The sequence below is a fragment of the Mycteria americana genome, chromosome 16 (assembly GCF_035582795.1).
Source record: "Mycteria americana isolate JAX WOST 10 ecotype Jacksonville Zoo and Gardens chromosome 16, USCA_MyAme_1.0, whole genome shotgun sequence".
In the NCBI taxonomy this organism is placed as follows: domain Eukaryota; kingdom Metazoa; phylum Chordata; class Aves; order Ciconiiformes; family Ciconiidae; genus Mycteria; species Mycteria americana.
Window position 1 is genome coordinate 8,838,620 of NC_134380.1, and position 20,089 is coordinate 8,858,708.

The following is a 20,089-nucleotide window of genomic DNA, read 5'->3' on the forward strand; positions in this document are numbered from 1 at the left end:
GCACACTGAAGCGTAACAAATTAAAATAGGCTATTTCAATATGGCAATCCATAGTGGATGATTGCTAACTGAACTTTTCCACATTTAAAGAACCAAAATGGTCACAGATAGCTAGTTCCCTTCAGAGCTTTCATCTAATTACTGAGGTTAGAGTTTGTTTTATGGTTGGAATGTGCTCAGCATCTGTGCAAACTTGAGCTTTCAAACTCAGGAGAAACCCCACATTTTTATGAAACTGGCAGTTGCCAGGAGATATTCTTTTTCTTCTGAAGCGTGTGGCCAGAATAAAGCAATGTGTAGAAAACTCCCATATCAGTTCAACTTTCAAAAGGACAATGGACTAAAGACAACCCAGGTAAGAATTTTATTTCACACCCCACCCCACCCTGCCTGGATTCAAAGATTTGGCTTGACACCCACCCCACCCCCCACCCCCCCCAGCATAACTGGAATTACAGGTTATAAAGCTTGCTGCTATCTTCATACAGATGTATTTCACTTTGGGCTCCACATGTTCTGCTGGATAAAATGCATTAGAGAGCTGAAAGAATGAAAAGTTTTAAAACTTTAATAAATATACAGTGAAGACCTGACATGAATGTCATGCAGAATCTATTTAAACAACACATACAATTGGTACTACAATGCATTTTAAAGGCAGCATCCATTTATTTTCAAAAAAGCACTTTTATGGTATGCAAACATAATTGAGATTAAAGTAACTGGAAGTTATTTCTGACATACCCATTACCTTTTTAGAGTCCAAACAAACCAACGTTAGTCTTACTTTGTTAGATCTCATCTGCTGAAAGGGGTAGAAAGAACTGGCCTAGCAGATGAGATACTGGGCTGAGATTAATTCCTGTTTGAAAAGGAGTAGGTCACTTAAGCTCGCTCTGCAACTCACCCCTCATTTGCAAAGCTGTGATAAAGTGTTATTATCCCTACCCCACAGATAATGACCAAAAGTTACATAAATACAGGCTTACGTGTTCTGATGGTAAACAGAGTACCTCTGAACAACTGATAGGCTTCTGGGTAGGCTTTGTCAGACTTAACCTCTGAATGGGGTTGGCTTCCTTTTGGTTTTTTGAGGAGACTCCTATGCTATTAATTTAGCCTGCAGTTTAAAGCAGTTGTTTATGCACTGCCTTTCCCTTCAAAGCATTTCATACATAAGCCAAGCTTGTCTCTGTGTAGGAGTGCCCAGTGTACAATCCTCTGCAGAGTGAAAGAGCAGTCATTAGCAGTACACGTATTTTAAATGAGTTGAGCACAACATCGGAATTTGAGGATGGCATTTCTAAATGGAAACCATACCACAGATTTGATGTTCCTACATTTAAATTATGTTCCTCATTCAAATGATAACAGTTTTAGAGCAGTCTGCTCTTACCAAATGAACTACTGATTCAGTAATAATTCGAGAGGGTGCATCATCTTCTGAATCATCGTATCCTCCTCTGCCATGGGAAGGTTACATAGCAATACAGTTTAACTTTGTTTAGTTTTGAGATTTCATTAACTGGTTATATGTTTTTACCTTTTTATAAAGTAAGTTACATGAAAGTTCCTCTTCAGAGCCAGCAATGCAATTTTAGATGCTTAATAAATTGATTTGTTCCTCCGTATTTAAATGAAGATCTCCATTTATACTTGGGTTTAAAAATTTGCCTCTCAGTATTCAGATAACATGTATCATATAAAAAGATGGCTTGAGAAAACCCTCTCTCTTCCAGGAACAGCATGTTCCCTTCTATTGTCTGATGAAGAAATACTATTCCTAATAAATGATATTCCAACTATGTAAGTTTTTTTTTTTTAAATAGAAATATATCCTTTCATAACAGCAGCATGTGCGCATGGTGGTTTAGTAATATAATTTCATGTTGCACCGTACTCCTACAGTTTTTCCTTCTGTTGAAAAATGGTTTCAAAACTGGTAGGTAGCAAAAGTCAAGTTGTGTAGAGATTGCCCATTACTGATATCCAGGAAGTGGTAACTTCAGTCCTTCCTTTGCTTCAAAAAAGGTGTAAGAGAGGGTGATCAGATCAACTTTAGCCATTTTAGGGTCCTCTACAAATTCTGGATCAATGTAGAAAAAGACAGGCATGTCCACTTCCTCTTGAGGATTTAGCCGCTGTTCTTCAAAACAAAAACACTGCATGGAGGAGGAAAAAAAAAATTAGACAATAATAGCTATGATAAACTTTCTCTCTGCCAATGTGAGAGAAAGCTTCATCTTTTAAAATCAACTCTTATTCCCTGTACACGCCTAAAATCCTGGGAAGGATCAACCATATGAGCGACAAGACAGCAATTCTGTTCCTCTTGTGTTACAGGAAAAAAAAATTTGTTTTTAATAAAGTGTCCAAACATGCAAATTGGCCAGGCTACCAGCTGCCCTCAACATCAGTTGTACTAAATATCATGTACTTGGGAGCCACTCTAATTGGACATGTATTCTGCTTGTTATGAAGACAGTAAGGCTAAGAATGAACTCATGCACTGTCACTTGAAAAAAATCAAGGTATTTTCTTAAAATGTTGGCATACAAAGAATGGTATCCAGCATTAAAATTAGAAAAAGTTAATTTATAGATAATGATTCTCATTCATGTAAAGGAAAATGTAATCTTTGCTTTATTCACACTTACTTGTATTTTATTGAAATACTGTCCTGCTTCAAAGGGTATTACATTGTAGGTAGAGATTCCAATTATTGGTTTGTCAGTAGGATTTTTCGCTTTATAAAAGGCCAGTGCTGTCTCTCCTGGTACCACCTGTATAAAGTATAAACTGCACAGTGACTTTTAATCTGTTGCAGCCCTCCAGCCCTCGGAGTTCTTTGGACTTTAGCTAGAATTAGTTCATTTTCTCTTTTGCTGTTTCAAGTTGGTTACTTCACTACTTCACAAATATTTTGCTTACAGACAATTCACCCTCATTCAAAACTAAAAGCACCACTAGTGTTATATGTGTGCATTTTTAATCTTATCCAGTTTGCCAATGAGACTTCTATTAGTCTCAGCAGTTTAGCAGCATATAGAGCTTTTTTTAATATCCAGATTTATATATGGTGTACATTTAATTTTTGAGGGTACAATTCTTTCAGTACTCGACTCAGAAACCAATTAAGAAGCATGACTCCTTTTGAGTTTTTATTAAGAACTAATTTTCAACAGTAAAGTTAGATTAAAATGTTCATTTTTTGAAAGATAAAAAAAGTCCTACAAGGATAGGGGCAAGAAGAGAAAGTACAAGGGCTAAAGCCTGGTAAAACCCTACAGGTTTAGATATGCAGCTACACCATAGATATTTTTAATATATATATACACACACTTTGTGGTGTATATAAAATTCTTAACTGGAAGTACTGGGGAAGCACCCTGGACTATGTTCCCCTAGTTGTGTGTTTTTCCAGATCAGGGCCCAGATCTGCAAATCAATGGATCCGCAGGGTCAGGATGCAAGGTGACTCAAAGGTACCGGGCAAAACCTGACGCTTTCAACCAGGAGGTTCTGCGTGAGGGTGGAAACGCAGTCACTCACGTAGATTTCGCTCTGCTGGGGTTTGAAGTTCCACTGGATGCTGGAATGCACGTCCGCGTTGAAGGTGACCCTGATGACCCGGTCTCTCACCGGCTTCATGCTCTCGATCTGCTCCGAGCTGTGGCCTGCGCCCGTTGTTCCGCCCTGGCCCGTGGCCTGACAGAAAGGGGAGGCAGTGAGTGACCCGCTCCGGCCCTTTCCAGAGCCTCCATCGTCCTTCGCGGGCGGGAAGGAGCTGGCAGCGACGGGCCGCGGGGCTCCCCGGTACCTGGCAGTAGAGGCGGTAGAGCGGCACGGCCGCGTAGGACATGCCCACCATGCCCACGGCGGCGGCGGCGATGTAGGCCAGCGCCGACCGGTTCCGGCGCCGCCATTCCTCCTCCTGCCCGCGGGTGAAGGGGTTGGAGCTCCGTAGCCCGCGGGCCCCCCGCGGGGCCGGCACCCGTCCGCCCGCCGCCGCCCACAGGCCGTACCGGGCCTTCCCCTCCGGCCGCGGGGGCGCCCACCCGCCGATACGGCACGGCCGGGCAAGGGCCCGTCCCAGCGCCGGGGCCCAGAGAGGGCCCGGCCCCCCGGGCAGCCGCAGGCCCCCGCAGCGCGCCCAGCCCCGCCCGCACAGCCCCATGCCGCGCGCCGCTGCCGGCGCGGGGCGCAGCTCTTCTCGCGAGACGCGGCGGCGGGGTGAGGCCGCGCTCCCGTCGCTCTGTCGCGCGCTCCGCCTCCGCCCCCGGCGCTGGCTGCTGCGGGGGCTGGCTCGGCTCGGCTCGGCTCGCCTCGCCTCGCCTCCCCTCCCCTCGCCGGCTCCCCGACGCCCGTTGGGCGGCGTGAGGGGCAGCCGCCGTGCGCCGCCTTCCCGAGGAGGCGGTGGGGCTTGCGCCGCGGGGGCGGGGGAGCGGGGCGGGCCGCTGAGGGGAGGGAGCGCTGCCATCGAGGGGTCGCCCGTTGCTCGCCCCTCTGAGGCGCGGGGGCTTCCCGCCAGACCCCGCCGGTTGTCTCTCCCTCCCCAGCGGGACCGCTTGGGCGGTATCGCGTATCGAGGTAACTGTCGCAGCCCTGAAGGTCGGCGGGTTTTCGCACCCTCGGGCTCTCCAGGGGACGCTGCCGGGCTGGTGGCCGTGGCGGGCCCCCGCGCCGCCGTGCATCGAGTCGGCTTTGTCCGAGGGGTGCCGGGGCGGGCTGGTGCCGGGCGGCATTGGGGCCACCGAAGAGTCTGCCAGAAGGGCATTAACCTAGTGAAGCACGCCGAGAGGAGTGATTATCCTCTACCTCAGCGGGGTTACTGCGGAGGAGGAGTGCACTGAGGGGCAGCAGGACAGGGTGGTGGACACGAGGACCTCTATGGCTGGTTCCTTTGGGGCTGTGAGCGCACGACCAAGCGCTTGTAAAGTCGCCTTTGTGCCCGCACTCCTCATCTTCTAGCCTTGTGTTTCTGTAGGCAGCAAGCGGGCACTGCGGGGTAAACACGGTGCCATACACTGACTGGTGCGAGGGTGCTTTTAACTGAGAGGAGACTTCATCCCTTTGGCTTCCTGCAGGTCTCCCTGTTCTGCGGACACTGACACTGGTTATTATTTTTTCCAGTGGTGCTTTGGTTCGTGTTCAGTTTCCTCTCTTTGTGTATGGATTTGCTTTTGTTTAGGCACAAATATTGACATGTCGCAAAGTGATTGAGCGTTGTTTGTAAACAGCAACAACTTCAGGACAGGCAAGTTCAGACAAACTCAGAAATACAATCTTTCTTCCCATGCACTGTAACAAACTTTGCTGTAGCAATGCTTGAATTTATTGGTTTAGAGTACTGCTCTTCTCTTGTGCTGGCTCCAGTAACGTGAATCACGCAGTGACTTTGGCAGCTCCTGATACCGCTTCGTTTTTGCATTTAGTTGGATTGAATAAGAAAATTATAAAGCCCGGAGTGAAGCAATATTTTGGCCTTTCCTCTGTATTTAGATGGCATTACTTTTGATCCTTTAGCGAGAGATCTGAAAACGTTTACTGCAGGAAAATCTGTGGTATTCCAAAGTGAATTTAATTTTTTTTTTTCATGCAGAAATACATAACCTGATGAATTGGTCAGTGTGTTTTTGTGGAGGCTGACACTGTGCACCTAGGGATGCTATGTTATTTCGGCCCAGATTGTAGTGTGTCACTGGTACCACTGGCACCTGTGGCCATTTTTTGCCTGTGTGGTGTTCAGAGAGTTCCTCGTCCCTCTTGTACCGTGTCTTAGGAGTAATATCTTTTCTTGGTTCGTGGCCATGTGAGGCTTTAGCCGTACAGCTCATGAGGTCACAAAGATTTGCTAGTGATACAAATAGATATTTTTGCATTAGGGCTTTTGCAGTAATTTTTCAAATGGTTGTACACTTAGGATTGTATTTCTTGTCAACCTGTTATATGTGCTAATAAAAATACAATGTGGATTACTGGATTTTTTTGCTACATTAGTGGTACATAACCCCATTTTGCATGTGTTTTGGCCTACGTCTTACATACTTCACGTGAGAATTCCATAGGCGCTGAATACTAGACAGTAAGTTAAAAAAGATAAGTGAGAAAACAAGACACACAAAACACCTGATCACGTTCAAAACAGCATTCCCTCCCTAAGTAACCTCCGCTGGAAAAAAATGAGATTGTTTCTGTCTTTAGCAGTTACATTACTTTATCCTGGAATTGTAATCTCAGTTACTTGGTTTTTTAGAAGATTTTAATCACAGTGGGTTCCGGTTTACCCTAATTCCTACCTCATAAATTAAGAGGATGTCATATGTTTTGGTACAATATACAGTGAAGTCCGAGTTAACTGCTTACTGTTTTCAGCAATGAAGTGTATCTGTTTTATCATGGAAGTTCTCTTTTCCCACTTGATTTCAGCTAGTCGGTAATAAATAAGAATTGTTGTCAGCGTCTGAAAATACACATAGCCATGTAAATTTCAAAAAGTGGTTTCTTCTTTTTTACAGCAATTAATATCTTGGTTACAAGCCAGTGCTTCATGTATCAGAATTCTTCATTTTGAACTTTTATTAAAATAGTGCACCTAAGAAGATGTCCGGTACAGATGCCCTAACAAATACAGATGAAAAGTAAGTACTTCCCCCCCCCCCACACACACACACAGGAATACAATTACTAGATTGTAATATGAAAATTCTTGCAGTTTCATTAGTAGGATCTTGTTTTGATGAAGTCTTAAAGAAAAATAACTTTGATATTGAAACAGTCTGAAGCAACATCTTAGAAAAGCTAATAGCAACACCAGCGAATTTACACATAAAGGGAAGAAATAGTTCTTAAGCTTTTCATTAAGTTAATCAGCACTTTGGACTGGTTCTGTAGAGATAAAATCCCACATAGAAATTCCTTAATGCTTCTGCAACTATGAAAATATACTTGTAAGGTATATAGCAAATTACTTCCTTGTACATACAGGGTCACTACGGTAACATAAGACACTGTATGGAGTTTATGTATTATCATGCATTACTTTTTTAGAATACTATGCCTGCATGCCTTTAATGTTTTATATGTAGTGCTTTGGAACCGTCTTATTTTTTTACCAATGCCATGGGATATATAATGATAATTATATTCATTCTATAAACTGTAATATTATCCGCTTAAAAGTTGGATCAGATTCTAAATGGCAAACTTGGATTCAGTCATGATTGAAAATCGTAACTCTAGACCCTTCCCAAACTGCTAAGTAACCATGCCAACACTGTCATCAAAATCATAATTAAAAACAGGCACAGACAGCTCTTGCTGGACTATCATGTTTGCTGTGCTTGTGCAGTAGAATTGAGCAAATAGTATTCAAAAGTATTGTCAAACAATTTAGCGTAGATTTTGAATTATGCCACTTCAGAAATAACTTGATTTTTTTCAAAAACAAATTCACAAAACATAAAAAAATTAACTTGCCTTTTACTGGGATCTGAAGAAGCATACTCTGCTTGTCCGATGGAAATACAGAGTATGTAATACAAAGATACATCTTTAAAACAGCTATGGCTTGCTAGATTCATGTGGAAGGTATATTATATAAACACTTACTAGATCACTGTATTCCAAAGGTAATTTTTCACATGGGAGATGAACGTGAAAGCTGTGTATAACTGCACTTCAGCTACATGATGATGGAAGTCTATAATTTTCTATACTTTTTTTTTTTCTGGGAGACAGTATCAATGCACAATGCTTCAGGAATGTACTTGGTTATATGTTAATTGAGGTTTACCTAAACTTCAAATAATACCTTTCTTCTCTACACAAGGGGTTAGCCTCAAACCATTCATGCTTCTCCACAATTACAACATTGCTCAAGCTTTTTTTCATGTTTAACAGTAGCCATATAATGACATATGTTTTCTTTTAATCTTTATGACCTAATCAGCAAAATGTATTTTGAATAATTAGCGGGTTTGGATAGATCAGAAGTAAGTGTTTCTTCATGCTGTATGATAACAGTGTTCTCTTGGCTGTGGTCCTTAGTATCATAACAAATTTTTACCTTTTAGGGTTAGTGAACCTGAAAGGCTACAGTTGCATAACTGCCTTGTATAGGATTTTTGTAAAAGACCTTTGTTTTATTTGTAACAAAAAGATCTTGTGAATCTTGCTTCCAAAGATTCTGCAAATCTTTTTGTCATCTGCTAAATTATCCTGTAGTCCATCTCTGTTGCTAAAGCATTACAAAACTTCCTTTGGGAAAGGTGAGTCATAATTAATAATGTTGCCGGAATAGAATAGTTTACTACCTGTTTGCAAAAGAATCTTACTTTGTTTGCTGTATAAAGAAGTAACAAATGATGTCTCTTGAAAATTTAGTCTTACTTATTGATATTAGGTTTTATGGCATTTTAAGTTGTTACAGTATTCCTAGATCTTTCTGGAAGTAAAAAGTAATTTGTGTTCCCCTGAGTGTGTTCTTAAAAGGCAGGGAAATTGCTAAAGAAGCAATAATACCATTTTTCTATATGAGTCCTTTAGAAACATTAAAAGCAGCACAGCAGCAGAATTTTAAGGTAAAGAGGGATAGAAGCCTGGGGGATGAGTTCAGGAAGCTGAACAATGCATAGTTGACTTTGAAGAAGCGTGGAGGAGCAATTGTTCAAAAAAGTGATGTATTGCTGATAAGAACTCTAATAAAAAGAGGTAGGAGCAATAAGAAGCTTAATACTACTTCATAGCTGCTTAAATTGTTGGGAATTTTGTCATGCCTGGTTTAATAAAAATATTTTTTTGCTTTTTAATAATGGAAATGCATAGCCTTGAGTCATACTTTTAATTGGGGGTGTGTGGCGTGTGTGTGTTTCTATTGCAGAAAACATGACACTGGATACAAGCCATATCGGTCTGAGTGATTTGTTTTGCCAAATGTTCCTGATACTGATAGCACAAATTGAATTCCACTGGTGTTAAGAACAGTGACAATTTTGTTGGAGAAAGGCTATTGGTATTTTATCTTCTGTAACCTTGCCTGGAGCAAATCGAATTGATATGATGCTTAAAATATCAATGGCTTTTCTTTCATCAGACTGTAATGCCAGTAACACCAGCAGAGTTAAACTGATTGAGAAAAGACTACAAAGGGCCAAATTTCATCACTGAATGGATGTGAGCAATCCAATTGATGCCCATGGAGCTCTTCACATTTCGGGAGTTGGGAAGGCTGCTTTATGTTCCCACCTCCATCACTGATCTGCTCCTTAATCTGTGATGGGTCACTTTACCCTTCTGCCCCTCTTGTGTGTGTAGATTGCAGGCTCTAGCAACTGACCTCAGTATATGTGAACGCTACATAGCATGTTGCCTATAAGCAAAAAGATCCTTTCTCCAGAACAATTAAGTGCTAATGAAACCACAGTCACTACAACTTTAAGAAAAAAAAAAAGGTGCCTGAGATAAGCGTATGCATTCCTCGCATAGCCAAGCTGTCCTGCTGTGCAGCTTCAGACGCTGACAGGTGCTGTCTCATCACAGGGTTACTCCCTGCTTTAGAGAGGATTCACGTTTCTACTTAAACAAAGCCCTCAGTGAACACAGAATATTCAGTTTTCATTTTAAACTGTAATCTTTTTAAGATCTTTTAGAAAGAGGGGGAGTAATAGGAATGCATCTTCTGATGCGAGCCTGGAAGAAAGTAGTGGTTAACCAAACCGATGTCAGGTGCTCAGAACTTCTGAAAATATGCATATCTGCAAGACCAAGCCTTGTATCAGAAGAGAGTCTTACCTCTGGAAATAGTGGTGTATTTTTTACTCTTTCAACTAGATTATTCTCAGTTCAATGATATAAATTCACCATTTTTATTTGCTTTCACAAAAAACCAGATGTGTCAGCTTCCATTTCTGGAGAAAATACATAACGCAGGTTCGGTGTTAACTTTTGACTCTTGTATATTGAAAGACTAAAACCCAAGTTAAAGCATGACACAAGTCAACACCATGATTGAGAATGCAAAGTAATAGCATAATGGTGTTTGTTTCATTAATGCTTTCAGTCTGTCTGCTTTGTTGGCTTTCTCTTTTGTGTGCGTATGTGCATAATCCAGTCTGCTAGGAAGATTGCTTTAGAAAGGTCATGAGTTACTGCTTTTGCCCTTGTTTGGAGGGAACATGTAAATAAATTATTGGAAGAACATGAGTAAATAAGTTTATTTTATTTTAATTATTTCATTTGGCTTCTGCTGATAAATAAGACTGCAGTTGTAGTAAATGCAAGTAAATTTTCTCTGTTTTGCATTTTCAGTATTTAAAGTTGCTATAAATTGCCATTTCAAACAGAGAAAAAGTAAACATTACCTTGATAGGTGAATTAGTCCGTGTGACGCAGAGGGTTTCAGAGAAGATTAAGTAGGCAGAGACACTCGTCTCGAGCTCTGTTTGGGTTTTTTTTAGTAGCAGAAATTGTCCTGCATGTAACCTTTATCCGTCTGAATTGGAAACCTCCAGTGTATTGTGATTGCTTTGTCATTGTCTCTGCTGCTGTACTGAAGAATGTCCTTACTGTCACCAGGAGATGAAGATGAACCAGAGCGTTTTGATGGTCTTTCTCTCTTATACTGGTATGCTTAAGCATTAGGTTCTGATGGCATTTTTCTAGTCTGTAATTGGGAAAAGTACAGTAAAGATAATTTAAAAGCTGTAGCCATTTTCAGCTTCTTTTCATAAGCAGCCAGAGTTTATCATTTAGATTTTTGTTTAAGTGTCAAGTAATACCTATTTTGTGAGGGAACAGTATTATTCTTCCATTGATAAATCTAGATAAATATTTTGTTTGTGCACATAAATGACTAATAATTTCTCAGGAATACAGATCAGAAGAATATCCGGAGCCGTATGTTCTGATAAGTCTCTAGAAGCTATAAAACATAAAGCTGTTGAACTTCCTTCTGTATGCTGCTAAAAAGTAATAGAAAAAAGTATAAAAGATTTCATTTTAATTGCCTTACTAGAACATCTACGCAAAATTATACACGCTTAGTCTACTAGCATGGCAGGACTTCAGTTGGAGTGTTGAGTTTAGCATTTTTTAGTGGAACAAAGTTATAGTGTGCATTTTGTAGAGTCTTGCTTGTTTATTTCATCTGTTGCCTCACATCTTTTCTTCTCTGTGTGCTAAAAGCTTGCTTACAAGTATTTTTGCATGACTTCTTGAGGAATGAGCAGTGACATCTGATTATTTAATTTGCATCTTTTTCTGCAAAGAACTTTGAAATTATTTTGTTACTACTGCCGATTGGTTTAGAAGCCTATTTCCATATTTATACTGTTGAGCATATTTCTAATGTTTTGGGGGAAGTATTCTAACATTTCATTAATATTAAATAATGATAACATGAAATAAACATTGGATGGGTGCTAAATCCAAGTCTTTTTATCATGAAACTGTTAAAGCCCTGTTTATTTTATTAGAAGTGTGCCAAGCAGCTTGACTTGAAGATCCATCTCTAAGTTATATGGGAGAAAAACTAACACCGAAAGTCAACAAGATGTGATACGCTAAACATATTTGGGGCATTTGAAGATCCTTGTCTTTACTTTTATGTGATAAAGTAGTTTTAAACCACATATGTTGGAGGGATCTAGTCTTTAGAGCATAAACATAACTGAATGCCTTGTAAAAGGTATCTGTTCAAAGTGTCAGTTCTTTCTAATTGTAGCCGGCAACATCATGACAATTTCACTGTTTCAGAGAGAACTTTCTCCTCTCCGTTGTGAATTATTAGTTTGTATATCCTCTGTATCCTCTTTGTCAGAATCCATTTTATGTTAGTTAGGATCTCTCATTTGGGAGTATTGCCTGTTACTTCTAGAAATGTAGATCCTTTCCTATTAAGTGTTTTGTGCTTAGATTTGATCATATTTCACGATCATTTAATATGGTAATATATAAATAGGTTCTACGATTTCTGGTGAACTCTGAACTTTAGACTTAAAGTCTGAGCTTGGATCTTTTAAGGCTTCACAAAAGTAAACTTCTGTGTGAGGTTGAAATAACATTTGTTCTTGCTTTTTTATTTTAATAAAAAACTGCTATTTGAAAATTGCTGAGAGCATGGCAGAGCAAGAAACAGAACAGTAGTAGCCAAAGGCAAGACAGAAAAAAATAGACTAGTTGTCTACTTATTTTAAAGATCAGTGTACCTTGTTTAAGTTTTCAAAGATGGATACAAATCGGGACAGACCTGCAAAGAACATGACTAGTATGTTATCTTTCGGCTTCAAATCAATTTAAATTCATGGAATAATTGAAGTGACAGTACTAGGTAGTAATGCAAAGTACTCTGCTGTTGTAGTACAGTAGTAGTTTATAAAAAAAGTTTTGTTAGAGAAATAGCAGACTTAAGGATTTATTCTTCCTTTCAGACTGTGATTAAGTACAAGCAGTTCAGTTCAGTTTTAGCCTTACAAAGTGTGCCATATGCTCTGTCACATAGTAGCAAGGTCATGTGCATTCTTGTCGGTGGCCAAATACACTAACTAGGCTGCATCATTTCTTTTTAGCCTATGAAACAAATACTGCAAGAAATACTACAGTGAAAATTGTACAATGTTTGAAGCATAGGCTTCCTGTTTGTTTCTGAAGATCAATTATTAGGTCTGTTTTTATGGCCAACCTTTCTAAAGCAAAGGCTAATTTTGCAAATACCTGAGAATTTGAGGTTGTGGAACAAATTGTTGCTTTTCAGAGCAAGTGCTTATTATCCCTTGATAAAAAAACCTCATCCAGTTTTCTTATACAAAACCAAAAGAAATAGGGATGTTTTTTAGAAGCTGGATCTCTTGCCTGGTGCTAGAATTTAGGAACATTTGGACCTTCTAGATTTCTCTCTTGCCTCTGGCATGGCACCTCTTAATGACATGTACTCCAGCTTTTGCAGGAATACCCAGTGCCAGGCATGGAGTTCAGGCTGTGTGCTGGATTTGGTTGCGTGGGAGGATTTGGGTCACTGTGTCCTCCACTTTATCTTCTTTTCCCCCCTGCTAATGAATTCTAGTTGTTCCATTTCAATTTAACATCATGCTCTAGAAATTGCAACTCACTGTCTAGTATGGAACAATATGTAGGTCAAAGCAGAAAAACCCAAGTGGTGCTTCTGCTTTTTTCTAGAAGGGATCTGGTGAGTCTTCTCCCAAAATGGTACAGTGGGAGGACAAAGGAGCTATGATACAACTTGGATTTTTTAATAATAACTCATCTAAATGAAAATAAAAAATGATAAAGGGTAATCTGGATTTAAAGGAATTCTTAACACTTTGCATTCTCAGAGCAGTATGCTGGTCATGTTTCTGATGGAACTGTAAATTTAGGTTTCAAAACTCTAATTTTACTTTGTATTCTTCCTCAATTCTTCAGCATTATCAACTGCCGCCAAAATATTAATCTGCCTTTAGACAATTTCAAGTGCCATCCTGGTATTTTGTCTTGGGGTGGGAAGGTACACAGGGGAGCAGGCAATAGAGTTTGGAAAGAAGCCTTTTTTAAAACAGAGAAGGAAAACAACGTTGAGTGAAGAAATGAGAGACTAGGGGAAAGATTATGCTCATAAATAACCACAAAATTATATGTTAGATATCTTAGAAAATATTTTTGTGTACACTATCTTAGCTGTGATTTTGTTTTAATATTCATTACCTGATCTAAGACCTTATGCTATATTTTTCTTGCCTAAAATGCTAGGCTGGACCAGGTTGTGGGATTTTGTTTCTATTTATTCATAATCCTGTTATTACAGACAAAGTGGGATTCACAATTCAGCCTGAAATGCTTTGGGGGAAAAGGAAGTAAACTATGTATACTTGATTCTACATTGCCATCTTATTTGTTTTGAGGAGATTGATTTTTTCACTGGGGGAAGGGGTGGCGCAGAGGTATCAAACAATATGAAGTTGTCAGTGGAGAAAACTGGTTTTGGTTTGTATTAGAGTTAAAAACATGGTCACTATAATTTTTTCTATATTAACATAGCTCTACATATGTTTCTGTAATTAGGGATTTAATGATTTTTATTTTATTCCTTAGGACTATTATGGGCCCTCATGGAATCAATCGAGCTGTTCACCGCATTTCTTTTTCTGATTGTCAGAATGGATTAGGTAATTAGATTGCACATTCTGTTGATTCAGAGTAAACCAAATCTAAAAGCACCTGGTGAGCTTTTCCAGTTTGCACTGTCATTAGTAGAAGTTTAATTTATCTGGGTTTTATGGATTTGACTGTAAATCCATTTAGCACAGTAGGTGGAATAACCAATTTCTTGCTTGATTCTTTTGTTTGTTCTGCAGGAGTTAAAATTATTGGAGGTTATCGGGCACAAACAGCAGAAGATTATGGGATTTTCATAAAGAGAATTCTACCCGGAGGGGTTGCTGCTGTAGATAGTAAGTAACTTGAAATTTTTTGTTACAAACATGCTGCATATAAAGAGCTGACAAGTTGTCTTTATTTTACTTTGTGCATAAGGATATTTAAAATAGCATGGTTTAGTCAGGATTAATGATGTTGTGGCTTACTTTAAGATAGAGAAATGAAACTTGGACCCTTCATGGGAAAAGATTTTAATACTCTCAGTTCTTGAAAATGTGTTCAAATCTAGATATGGCTGGTGTGAAAGCAATTGGCAATCTTTCAGCACTGCTAAATAAGTGTTGAGATGCTGAACCTCTTTTAATTCATAAGGGGTAAGAGTGGTGTTTCCTTTATAGAACTAGTATTTTTAATGAGTTCTGATATTTTTTTTTTTTTTTAAATGATGGTCAAGATGTTCAGTGTGGGAAAAAGAAATTATACAGAGAGTAGAGTTTGCAATAATAAAGTTGCAGAATATACTTCTGTCCTAGGTCTGTATATGGGGTTTTTTGAGATTCCATCTGGTCTTGTGCATAATGATCATTTAAAATAGTCTAAATCTACTTCAGAAGTGATAGTTCCTAAACTTGAGATTTGCAGAAGGTTAAAAATAGAATTGGTTCTAAAAAATCTTTTAGATGTCTTTAATAAAGTATAAAACCTTAATGTATCTATATGTAGTAACTTGCATGTATGTTAAGAGCAAAATTCAGCTGAAAGTGGATTCCACAACTGTGAAATATAAATCCCAGTCCCACAAATATTAGTGCTATGTGTAAATAATACAAATAGCTAAATAACACTTGTTTCAGTGGCTATTCTGTGGTTAATAAGACTGATTGATAGTTACTAGTCTTGCCACAATAACCTAGCTTAATTAGGATCAAAACCTAACCTGCTAAAAGTCATAAGGTTGTTTATTGCATTAGATCACATAAAATTGAAAGAAAAGGCCCTGTTTTATTACCGTGATATAATACGTTCGCCATTTTCCTGTTGATTTGTGCATTACTGTTGATTTCATTACAAGGCCGTTTGCTCACTGGTGACCTAATTTTGGATGTCAATGGAGAAAATTTAATTGGAGTAACCAATGAAAGGTATGTTTGTACTGATTACTAAATGTTTGTTAGAGCTTGGAATATTATATGCGGATTTTTTTGACATTATCCACCACTGATACAAAGAGCACAACTCCACTGAGGTCCTTGGAGTTCAACTGGCAATTAATTTATCCTATTAATCTAATTCAGCAAAACTATCATGGAAAAGTGACAGGACTTTATATGCTTTTATAATGACAGAATAAGCTAGTTTCTTAACGATGTAGATTATAGAATGTATGTGAAAATAGCATTAAAACATATTGAGCTGTTAAAATATTTTTATAACTATCTGTTGGTTCTATACTGGTGAATGTAAATGATGTAGCTAACAAGTATCATTGTAATGTGACAGTGAAGGAGAAATTGTTTAGAAAAATCTGTAAAATACATTGAATGGTTTCTGTAGCTGGATCACCGGAGATCAATGCAGCTTAGTGTTGGAGACATGGATTAAAAATTCAAAGAAAAATTATAGTATATATTGCTGAGGGAAATCCTGAGCAATGAAGCATGCCTGAGCAGTAGTTTTTCTCTGGTGTAGGCTCATAATCCTGAAGGAGGTCCAGGAAGGCAGTAGCATGGACCAAGGAGAGATGGGGACAAAAGGGAAGGGAAAGAGAGGACAATCCCAGTTTATTCCTGTCACCAGAGACAGACTCACCAGATCTGTCTTTTGCTCAGTTCTCCAGTGCTTAATTTGGGTTATGCTGCTGGCAAGCTTTTTTCTCTGTATCTGGCAGTTAAAATTATTAACTACTTTAAGAATTTGTCCATTTTCCTGCTCTTTTAGCATTAGTCACCGTGTACTTCTTGACAGCACCCTGGTATATTTATTTGGTTGTTGTTTCCCCCCCTTCTAGGGCTGTTGACATCTTGCGAACAGCATCAGCATCTAATCATATGTCTCTGCTAGTTGCTAGAGATGAAGAAGCAAAGTAAGAGAAACATAAAACATTGTTTTAAGCTCAAGACTAATAAAAAGCCAGTGCTATATCTAAGGTTGGGTGGGCAAGCTTGCATATATTTTTCTTTCAGATTAGTTTTAATCACAAAATTGCACCACATGTCACATCTTTCTGTGTAGTATTTGATACCAATTCATTCTGAGACCATTTGCATCAATTAAAGTAACAAGCTCAGGCCAATTTCAGTTTAATGAAGAGGATTGAAATGTTATGTTACCCTCTAATACCATTAAAAATTAATTGCTGTGATAATTTTTTTAAATACTTCTCACATTTTAAAATAATAAAAAAATGAGGAATACGTTAGATCTACAGTACCACAGAACTGTATTATTTAAGCTGGTCTTGCCTTCTGAAAAAAGGCAGATTTAGTTATTGTTTACCCTCAGAAGTTTGCTTTTCAATCTTTAATGAGCTTTGAATTAGTTTGGATAAGTAGGTTAAACTGTTCACTGCAGCAGGTAGTCCAAAATACATCCATTATAAGGACATTTATGTTAAATATTGCTTTAACCTTGCTGTTTAAAGTTAAGCATATAAACCAATATTGGCAGAGAATCATCGGAAATGCTAGGATCCAGGTCTGTATCCCCTTTTGACTTAAATCTGTGGAGGAAACAGCTGTTACACAACTATATTTTAATAATCATTGAAAGAGTATCTGCTGTTATTTGCCTTTCCTGGGATGCTCCACTTACAGAGTAATCTCTCCATAAAGGAATTTTCTCTAAATTCCTTTAGCCTTTTGTCCGATTTAAGCTTCCTCTTTCTGCTCCTTTATTTTTTGCATTTGACAGACATTTACATCGCTCTGTAGCCTCTGATCTCTCCTTTTTTCAGACTGCCTAGATATATGTGAGGTCCACTCTTAATCTGCTTTTATCTAAAGCATGCTGACCTAGTTCCTCTAAACTCCTTGAATAATTAAAATCCATCAGTCCTTTTACTGTTCTGGTGGTATGCCCAATGCAGAATTTGCCACTACATACAGTCCCTCACTCAGACACCTGTGAATTAATTTCTTGTGACTGCAGATTCCTGTGCTAAAAGATTATTTGATTTACACTGAACTGCGTTTATGTGTGTTCCCTGGGTCTGGCATTACTTCAATAAATTTTGTCATTAAAAAAAAATAGTGCAACCAGCAGATTTCAACAATCCTCTGCAGTCACTGAAATTACTTGGGAATTACGTTCCCTGCAATCAGTTAATTTATGTTCTCTTTCTAATTCTATAATATTAATTTGCTGATGTTTCTGGCTTACATCATTCTAGATTATTTATATTTTTTTAATCTTTTATCACTGAGGTAATCATAGCTCAGATTATAAACATTTTTTTTAAATTAGGCTGCATTCAGTATTAGATTAATCAAGAGTTTTTGTTTTCTCTTTAATGCATGTAATACAGGATGTACCTTTGCTGCTTTTTTGCCAGTTTGTTACAATATGATTGGTTTCTGCAAAAGAGCTGCTTCTTTTATTTTTTATTATTATTTTTTTCAACAGTGCGCCTGACGAAGAGTTGCCCTCTTTTTCATCTGTTGGGGCTTTTTAAAAAAGATTTCACAATGAAAGAGATAAGCAAAGCCCAAGCACATACAATATTTTACATATAATGATAGCTACCTCAGATGAAATAGACCGCAAATTTCTGAGAAAACTAAACAGAAGTTAAGAATTTGCATCTGTTTTACTCATTCTTGAATAATTAGTAAATATTTATTCTATCCTCTTTTCTGAGGTGCCACAGCTTTGTTTGCCAGTCTCTTCTGGGTTCTTGTTCAGTATAGTTGAACTAAAAGCATTCCTTAAAAATATGAGTATGCTATAGGTATATTTTCTGGTTCCTTCTAATATAAGTAACTTGTTCTGAACCTAAGTAATACCACTGTCTTATTACCTGTAGCTGACTTGAATTACAAATCTTTAAAGTTTTGAAATCTGGGATAAAGAGAGGTGGTAATTAAGCTTTTCTACCAATAGTCCATTTCATTCATAGTCTATTGCTATTGTATCCTTATCCTTCTGTATTACATTATCTTTTTCTTGCCTCTTCCGAACTTTTGACAGGGCTTTCCTCTTTCAGTTGAGGTTGAGCTTCCTTCTCTGAGGAAGGGTAACCATTCAGTAGAAACAGTAGCAGGTTTCAAAGGGTGCATTTAAACTACTGCCAAATCCTGATGGAGAGGATCTTTTTATTGCCACAGGAAAGAATTTCTTGACCTGATGGATAAGTATGGCTCTCACAGTGATACCAGCTCTGCAAGAAGTTCTCCAACACAACTATTAGCTGGTGAGAGATTGCTTCCTAGCCTGAGATAATCCTGTAGGACAGTAGTCATACTTCGGTGGAGTAGAAGATTGCATTTAAAACTCTTTTCATTTGGGGGGAGGGTATACTGGATGAAGTGACTGGAAGTCAGGCAAAACACACATGTTTAGTTAGACTTTAACATTTAGTTTGTAGTCTAAACATCTAACTTGAGGGGTTTGTGTGCCAGTTTCCCCAGCTCTCAAAATAAATATACTACCACCTACTTTCAACAATTTTAATTAATGAATAATGTGAAAAGTATTTGATATTTGTAGATTAAATGTACCATAAGATTTCAAAGTACTAATAAAAATTTGAGCTAGAATACCATAAATTTTAGTCCTTGTGGAACTGTTGCCTAATTAGGATGCCTTTATATAGCATAAGTGATTATTCTTTTGGAAAGTCAGTTGAGTTTTTTTTGGGTTTTTTTTTTTTTTGCACCCAGTTTGAAAAAAAAATCATTGCTTGCTATGTTTTAAAGAATTATTCCTGGAACCCTGGGCGGCTCGCAATTCTTAGCTGTGTAGACTTAAGCTTTCTTTTGGTTGTCTGATTGCTTATAGTTTGTCTGTTTTCTAACATGAAAATAGTCCTACTGAACTTACTTACATGAGTTGAAATTTTGTGCTTTTTCCCAATTGTGTGTTCTACTTCTTTTTTTCATTATTTCTTTTCTTTAAGCAAAATCTATAGACAGCTCTTCTTCTGGGTCATCCTCAAGGTCACAGAGTCCTCAGTTGCATCCAAAGGATAATATCACCACCATCAGCAGAAATAATTCTGTCCCATCACCATCCCCGAAGCTTGCGAAGTAATTTCCAAAACTCTCTTGTGTGAGCTGTAGAAAATGCTGTATTTGGCTGGTCAGGAGAATTTTGTGTTGAGTACTAAGTGTTCAACTTTTTTTCTTTTTTTTTTTTTCTCCCTCTTAAATCCTGTAACTTATAATACCATTGATATTGCAAACATTCAGTTTTAATAAGTTAGTTTTCTCATTTATTTATTGCTTACATGGTAGAAGTAGATTAATCAGGTTGACTTTTGATCTTAGTGTCTCCTAATTAATTAATGCTTCTGGTTTGTGTGTACCTAGGTACTCCCATAAACCTTGGATATATATAGTAGAGAGGAGCTTTTAGCCTTGTAAAATAATATATCAATTCTTTTTGTAATTGCAAGAAGTAACACCTGAAGTTGCTGATTTTGTAGTAAGTAGGCAGTGTAATATTTGAACATTGAGATTAAATGTCTGCTATTTCTATTTGTTGCTGTAATACATATTTGTGA

At 38.3% G+C, this 20,089-nt stretch overlaps 2 protein-coding genes across 6 annotated transcripts in view; one reads left to right on the forward strand and one right to left on the reverse strand.

Moving 5' to 3' along the window:
- COX11 (cytochrome c oxidase copper chaperone COX11) overlaps nucleotides 1-4,211 on the reverse strand; it is a 246,673-nt gene extending 242,462 nt beyond the window's left edge. Inside the window, exons 1-4 of one of the 2 annotated variants that reach the window (XR_012778161.1) lie at nucleotides 3,821-4,211; nucleotides 3,553-3,708; nucleotides 2,658-2,783; nucleotides 1,804-2,162 (exon numbers count right to left, since the gene is read on the reverse strand). Coding sequence is in view for 1 of the 2 variants with exons in the window: in XM_075519221.1 (XP_075375336.1) it covers nucleotides 1,980-2,162; nucleotides 2,658-2,783; nucleotides 3,553-3,708; nucleotides 3,821-4,177 (822 nt within the window). In the remaining variant the exon portion in view is untranslated. Of the gene's footprint in view, nucleotides 1-552; nucleotides 2,163-2,657; nucleotides 2,784-3,552; nucleotides 3,709-3,820 lie in introns of those variants that run through there. The other variant, XM_075519221.1, reaches the window with a different exon arrangement.
- A 4-nt stretch (nucleotides 4,212-4,215) lies between these two features.
- The window catches only part of STXBP4 (syntaxin binding protein 4), an 81,792-nt gene continuing 65,918 nt past the window's right edge, over nucleotides 4,216-20,089 (forward strand). For 2 of the 4 annotated variants that reach the window (XM_075519214.1, XM_075519217.1), the window contains exons 1-8: nucleotides 9,656-9,803; nucleotides 10,576-10,624; nucleotides 14,086-14,159; nucleotides 14,349-14,444; nucleotides 15,443-15,512; nucleotides 16,379-16,453; nucleotides 18,693-18,778; nucleotides 19,484-19,613. In XM_075519214.1, coding sequence (XP_075375329.1) covers nucleotides 9,671-9,803; nucleotides 10,576-10,624; nucleotides 14,086-14,159; nucleotides 14,349-14,444; nucleotides 15,443-15,512; nucleotides 16,379-16,453; nucleotides 18,693-18,778; nucleotides 19,484-19,613 — 713 coding nt within the window. In that variant the 5' untranslated portion in view covers nucleotides 9,656-9,670. Of the gene's footprint in view, nucleotides 4,234-6,509; nucleotides 6,642-9,655; nucleotides 9,804-10,575; nucleotides 10,625-14,085; nucleotides 14,160-14,348; nucleotides 14,445-15,442; nucleotides 15,513-16,378; nucleotides 16,454-18,692; nucleotides 18,779-19,483; nucleotides 19,614-20,089 lie in introns of those variants that run through there. The other 2 variants (XM_075519216.1, XM_075519215.1) reach the window with 2 other exon arrangements.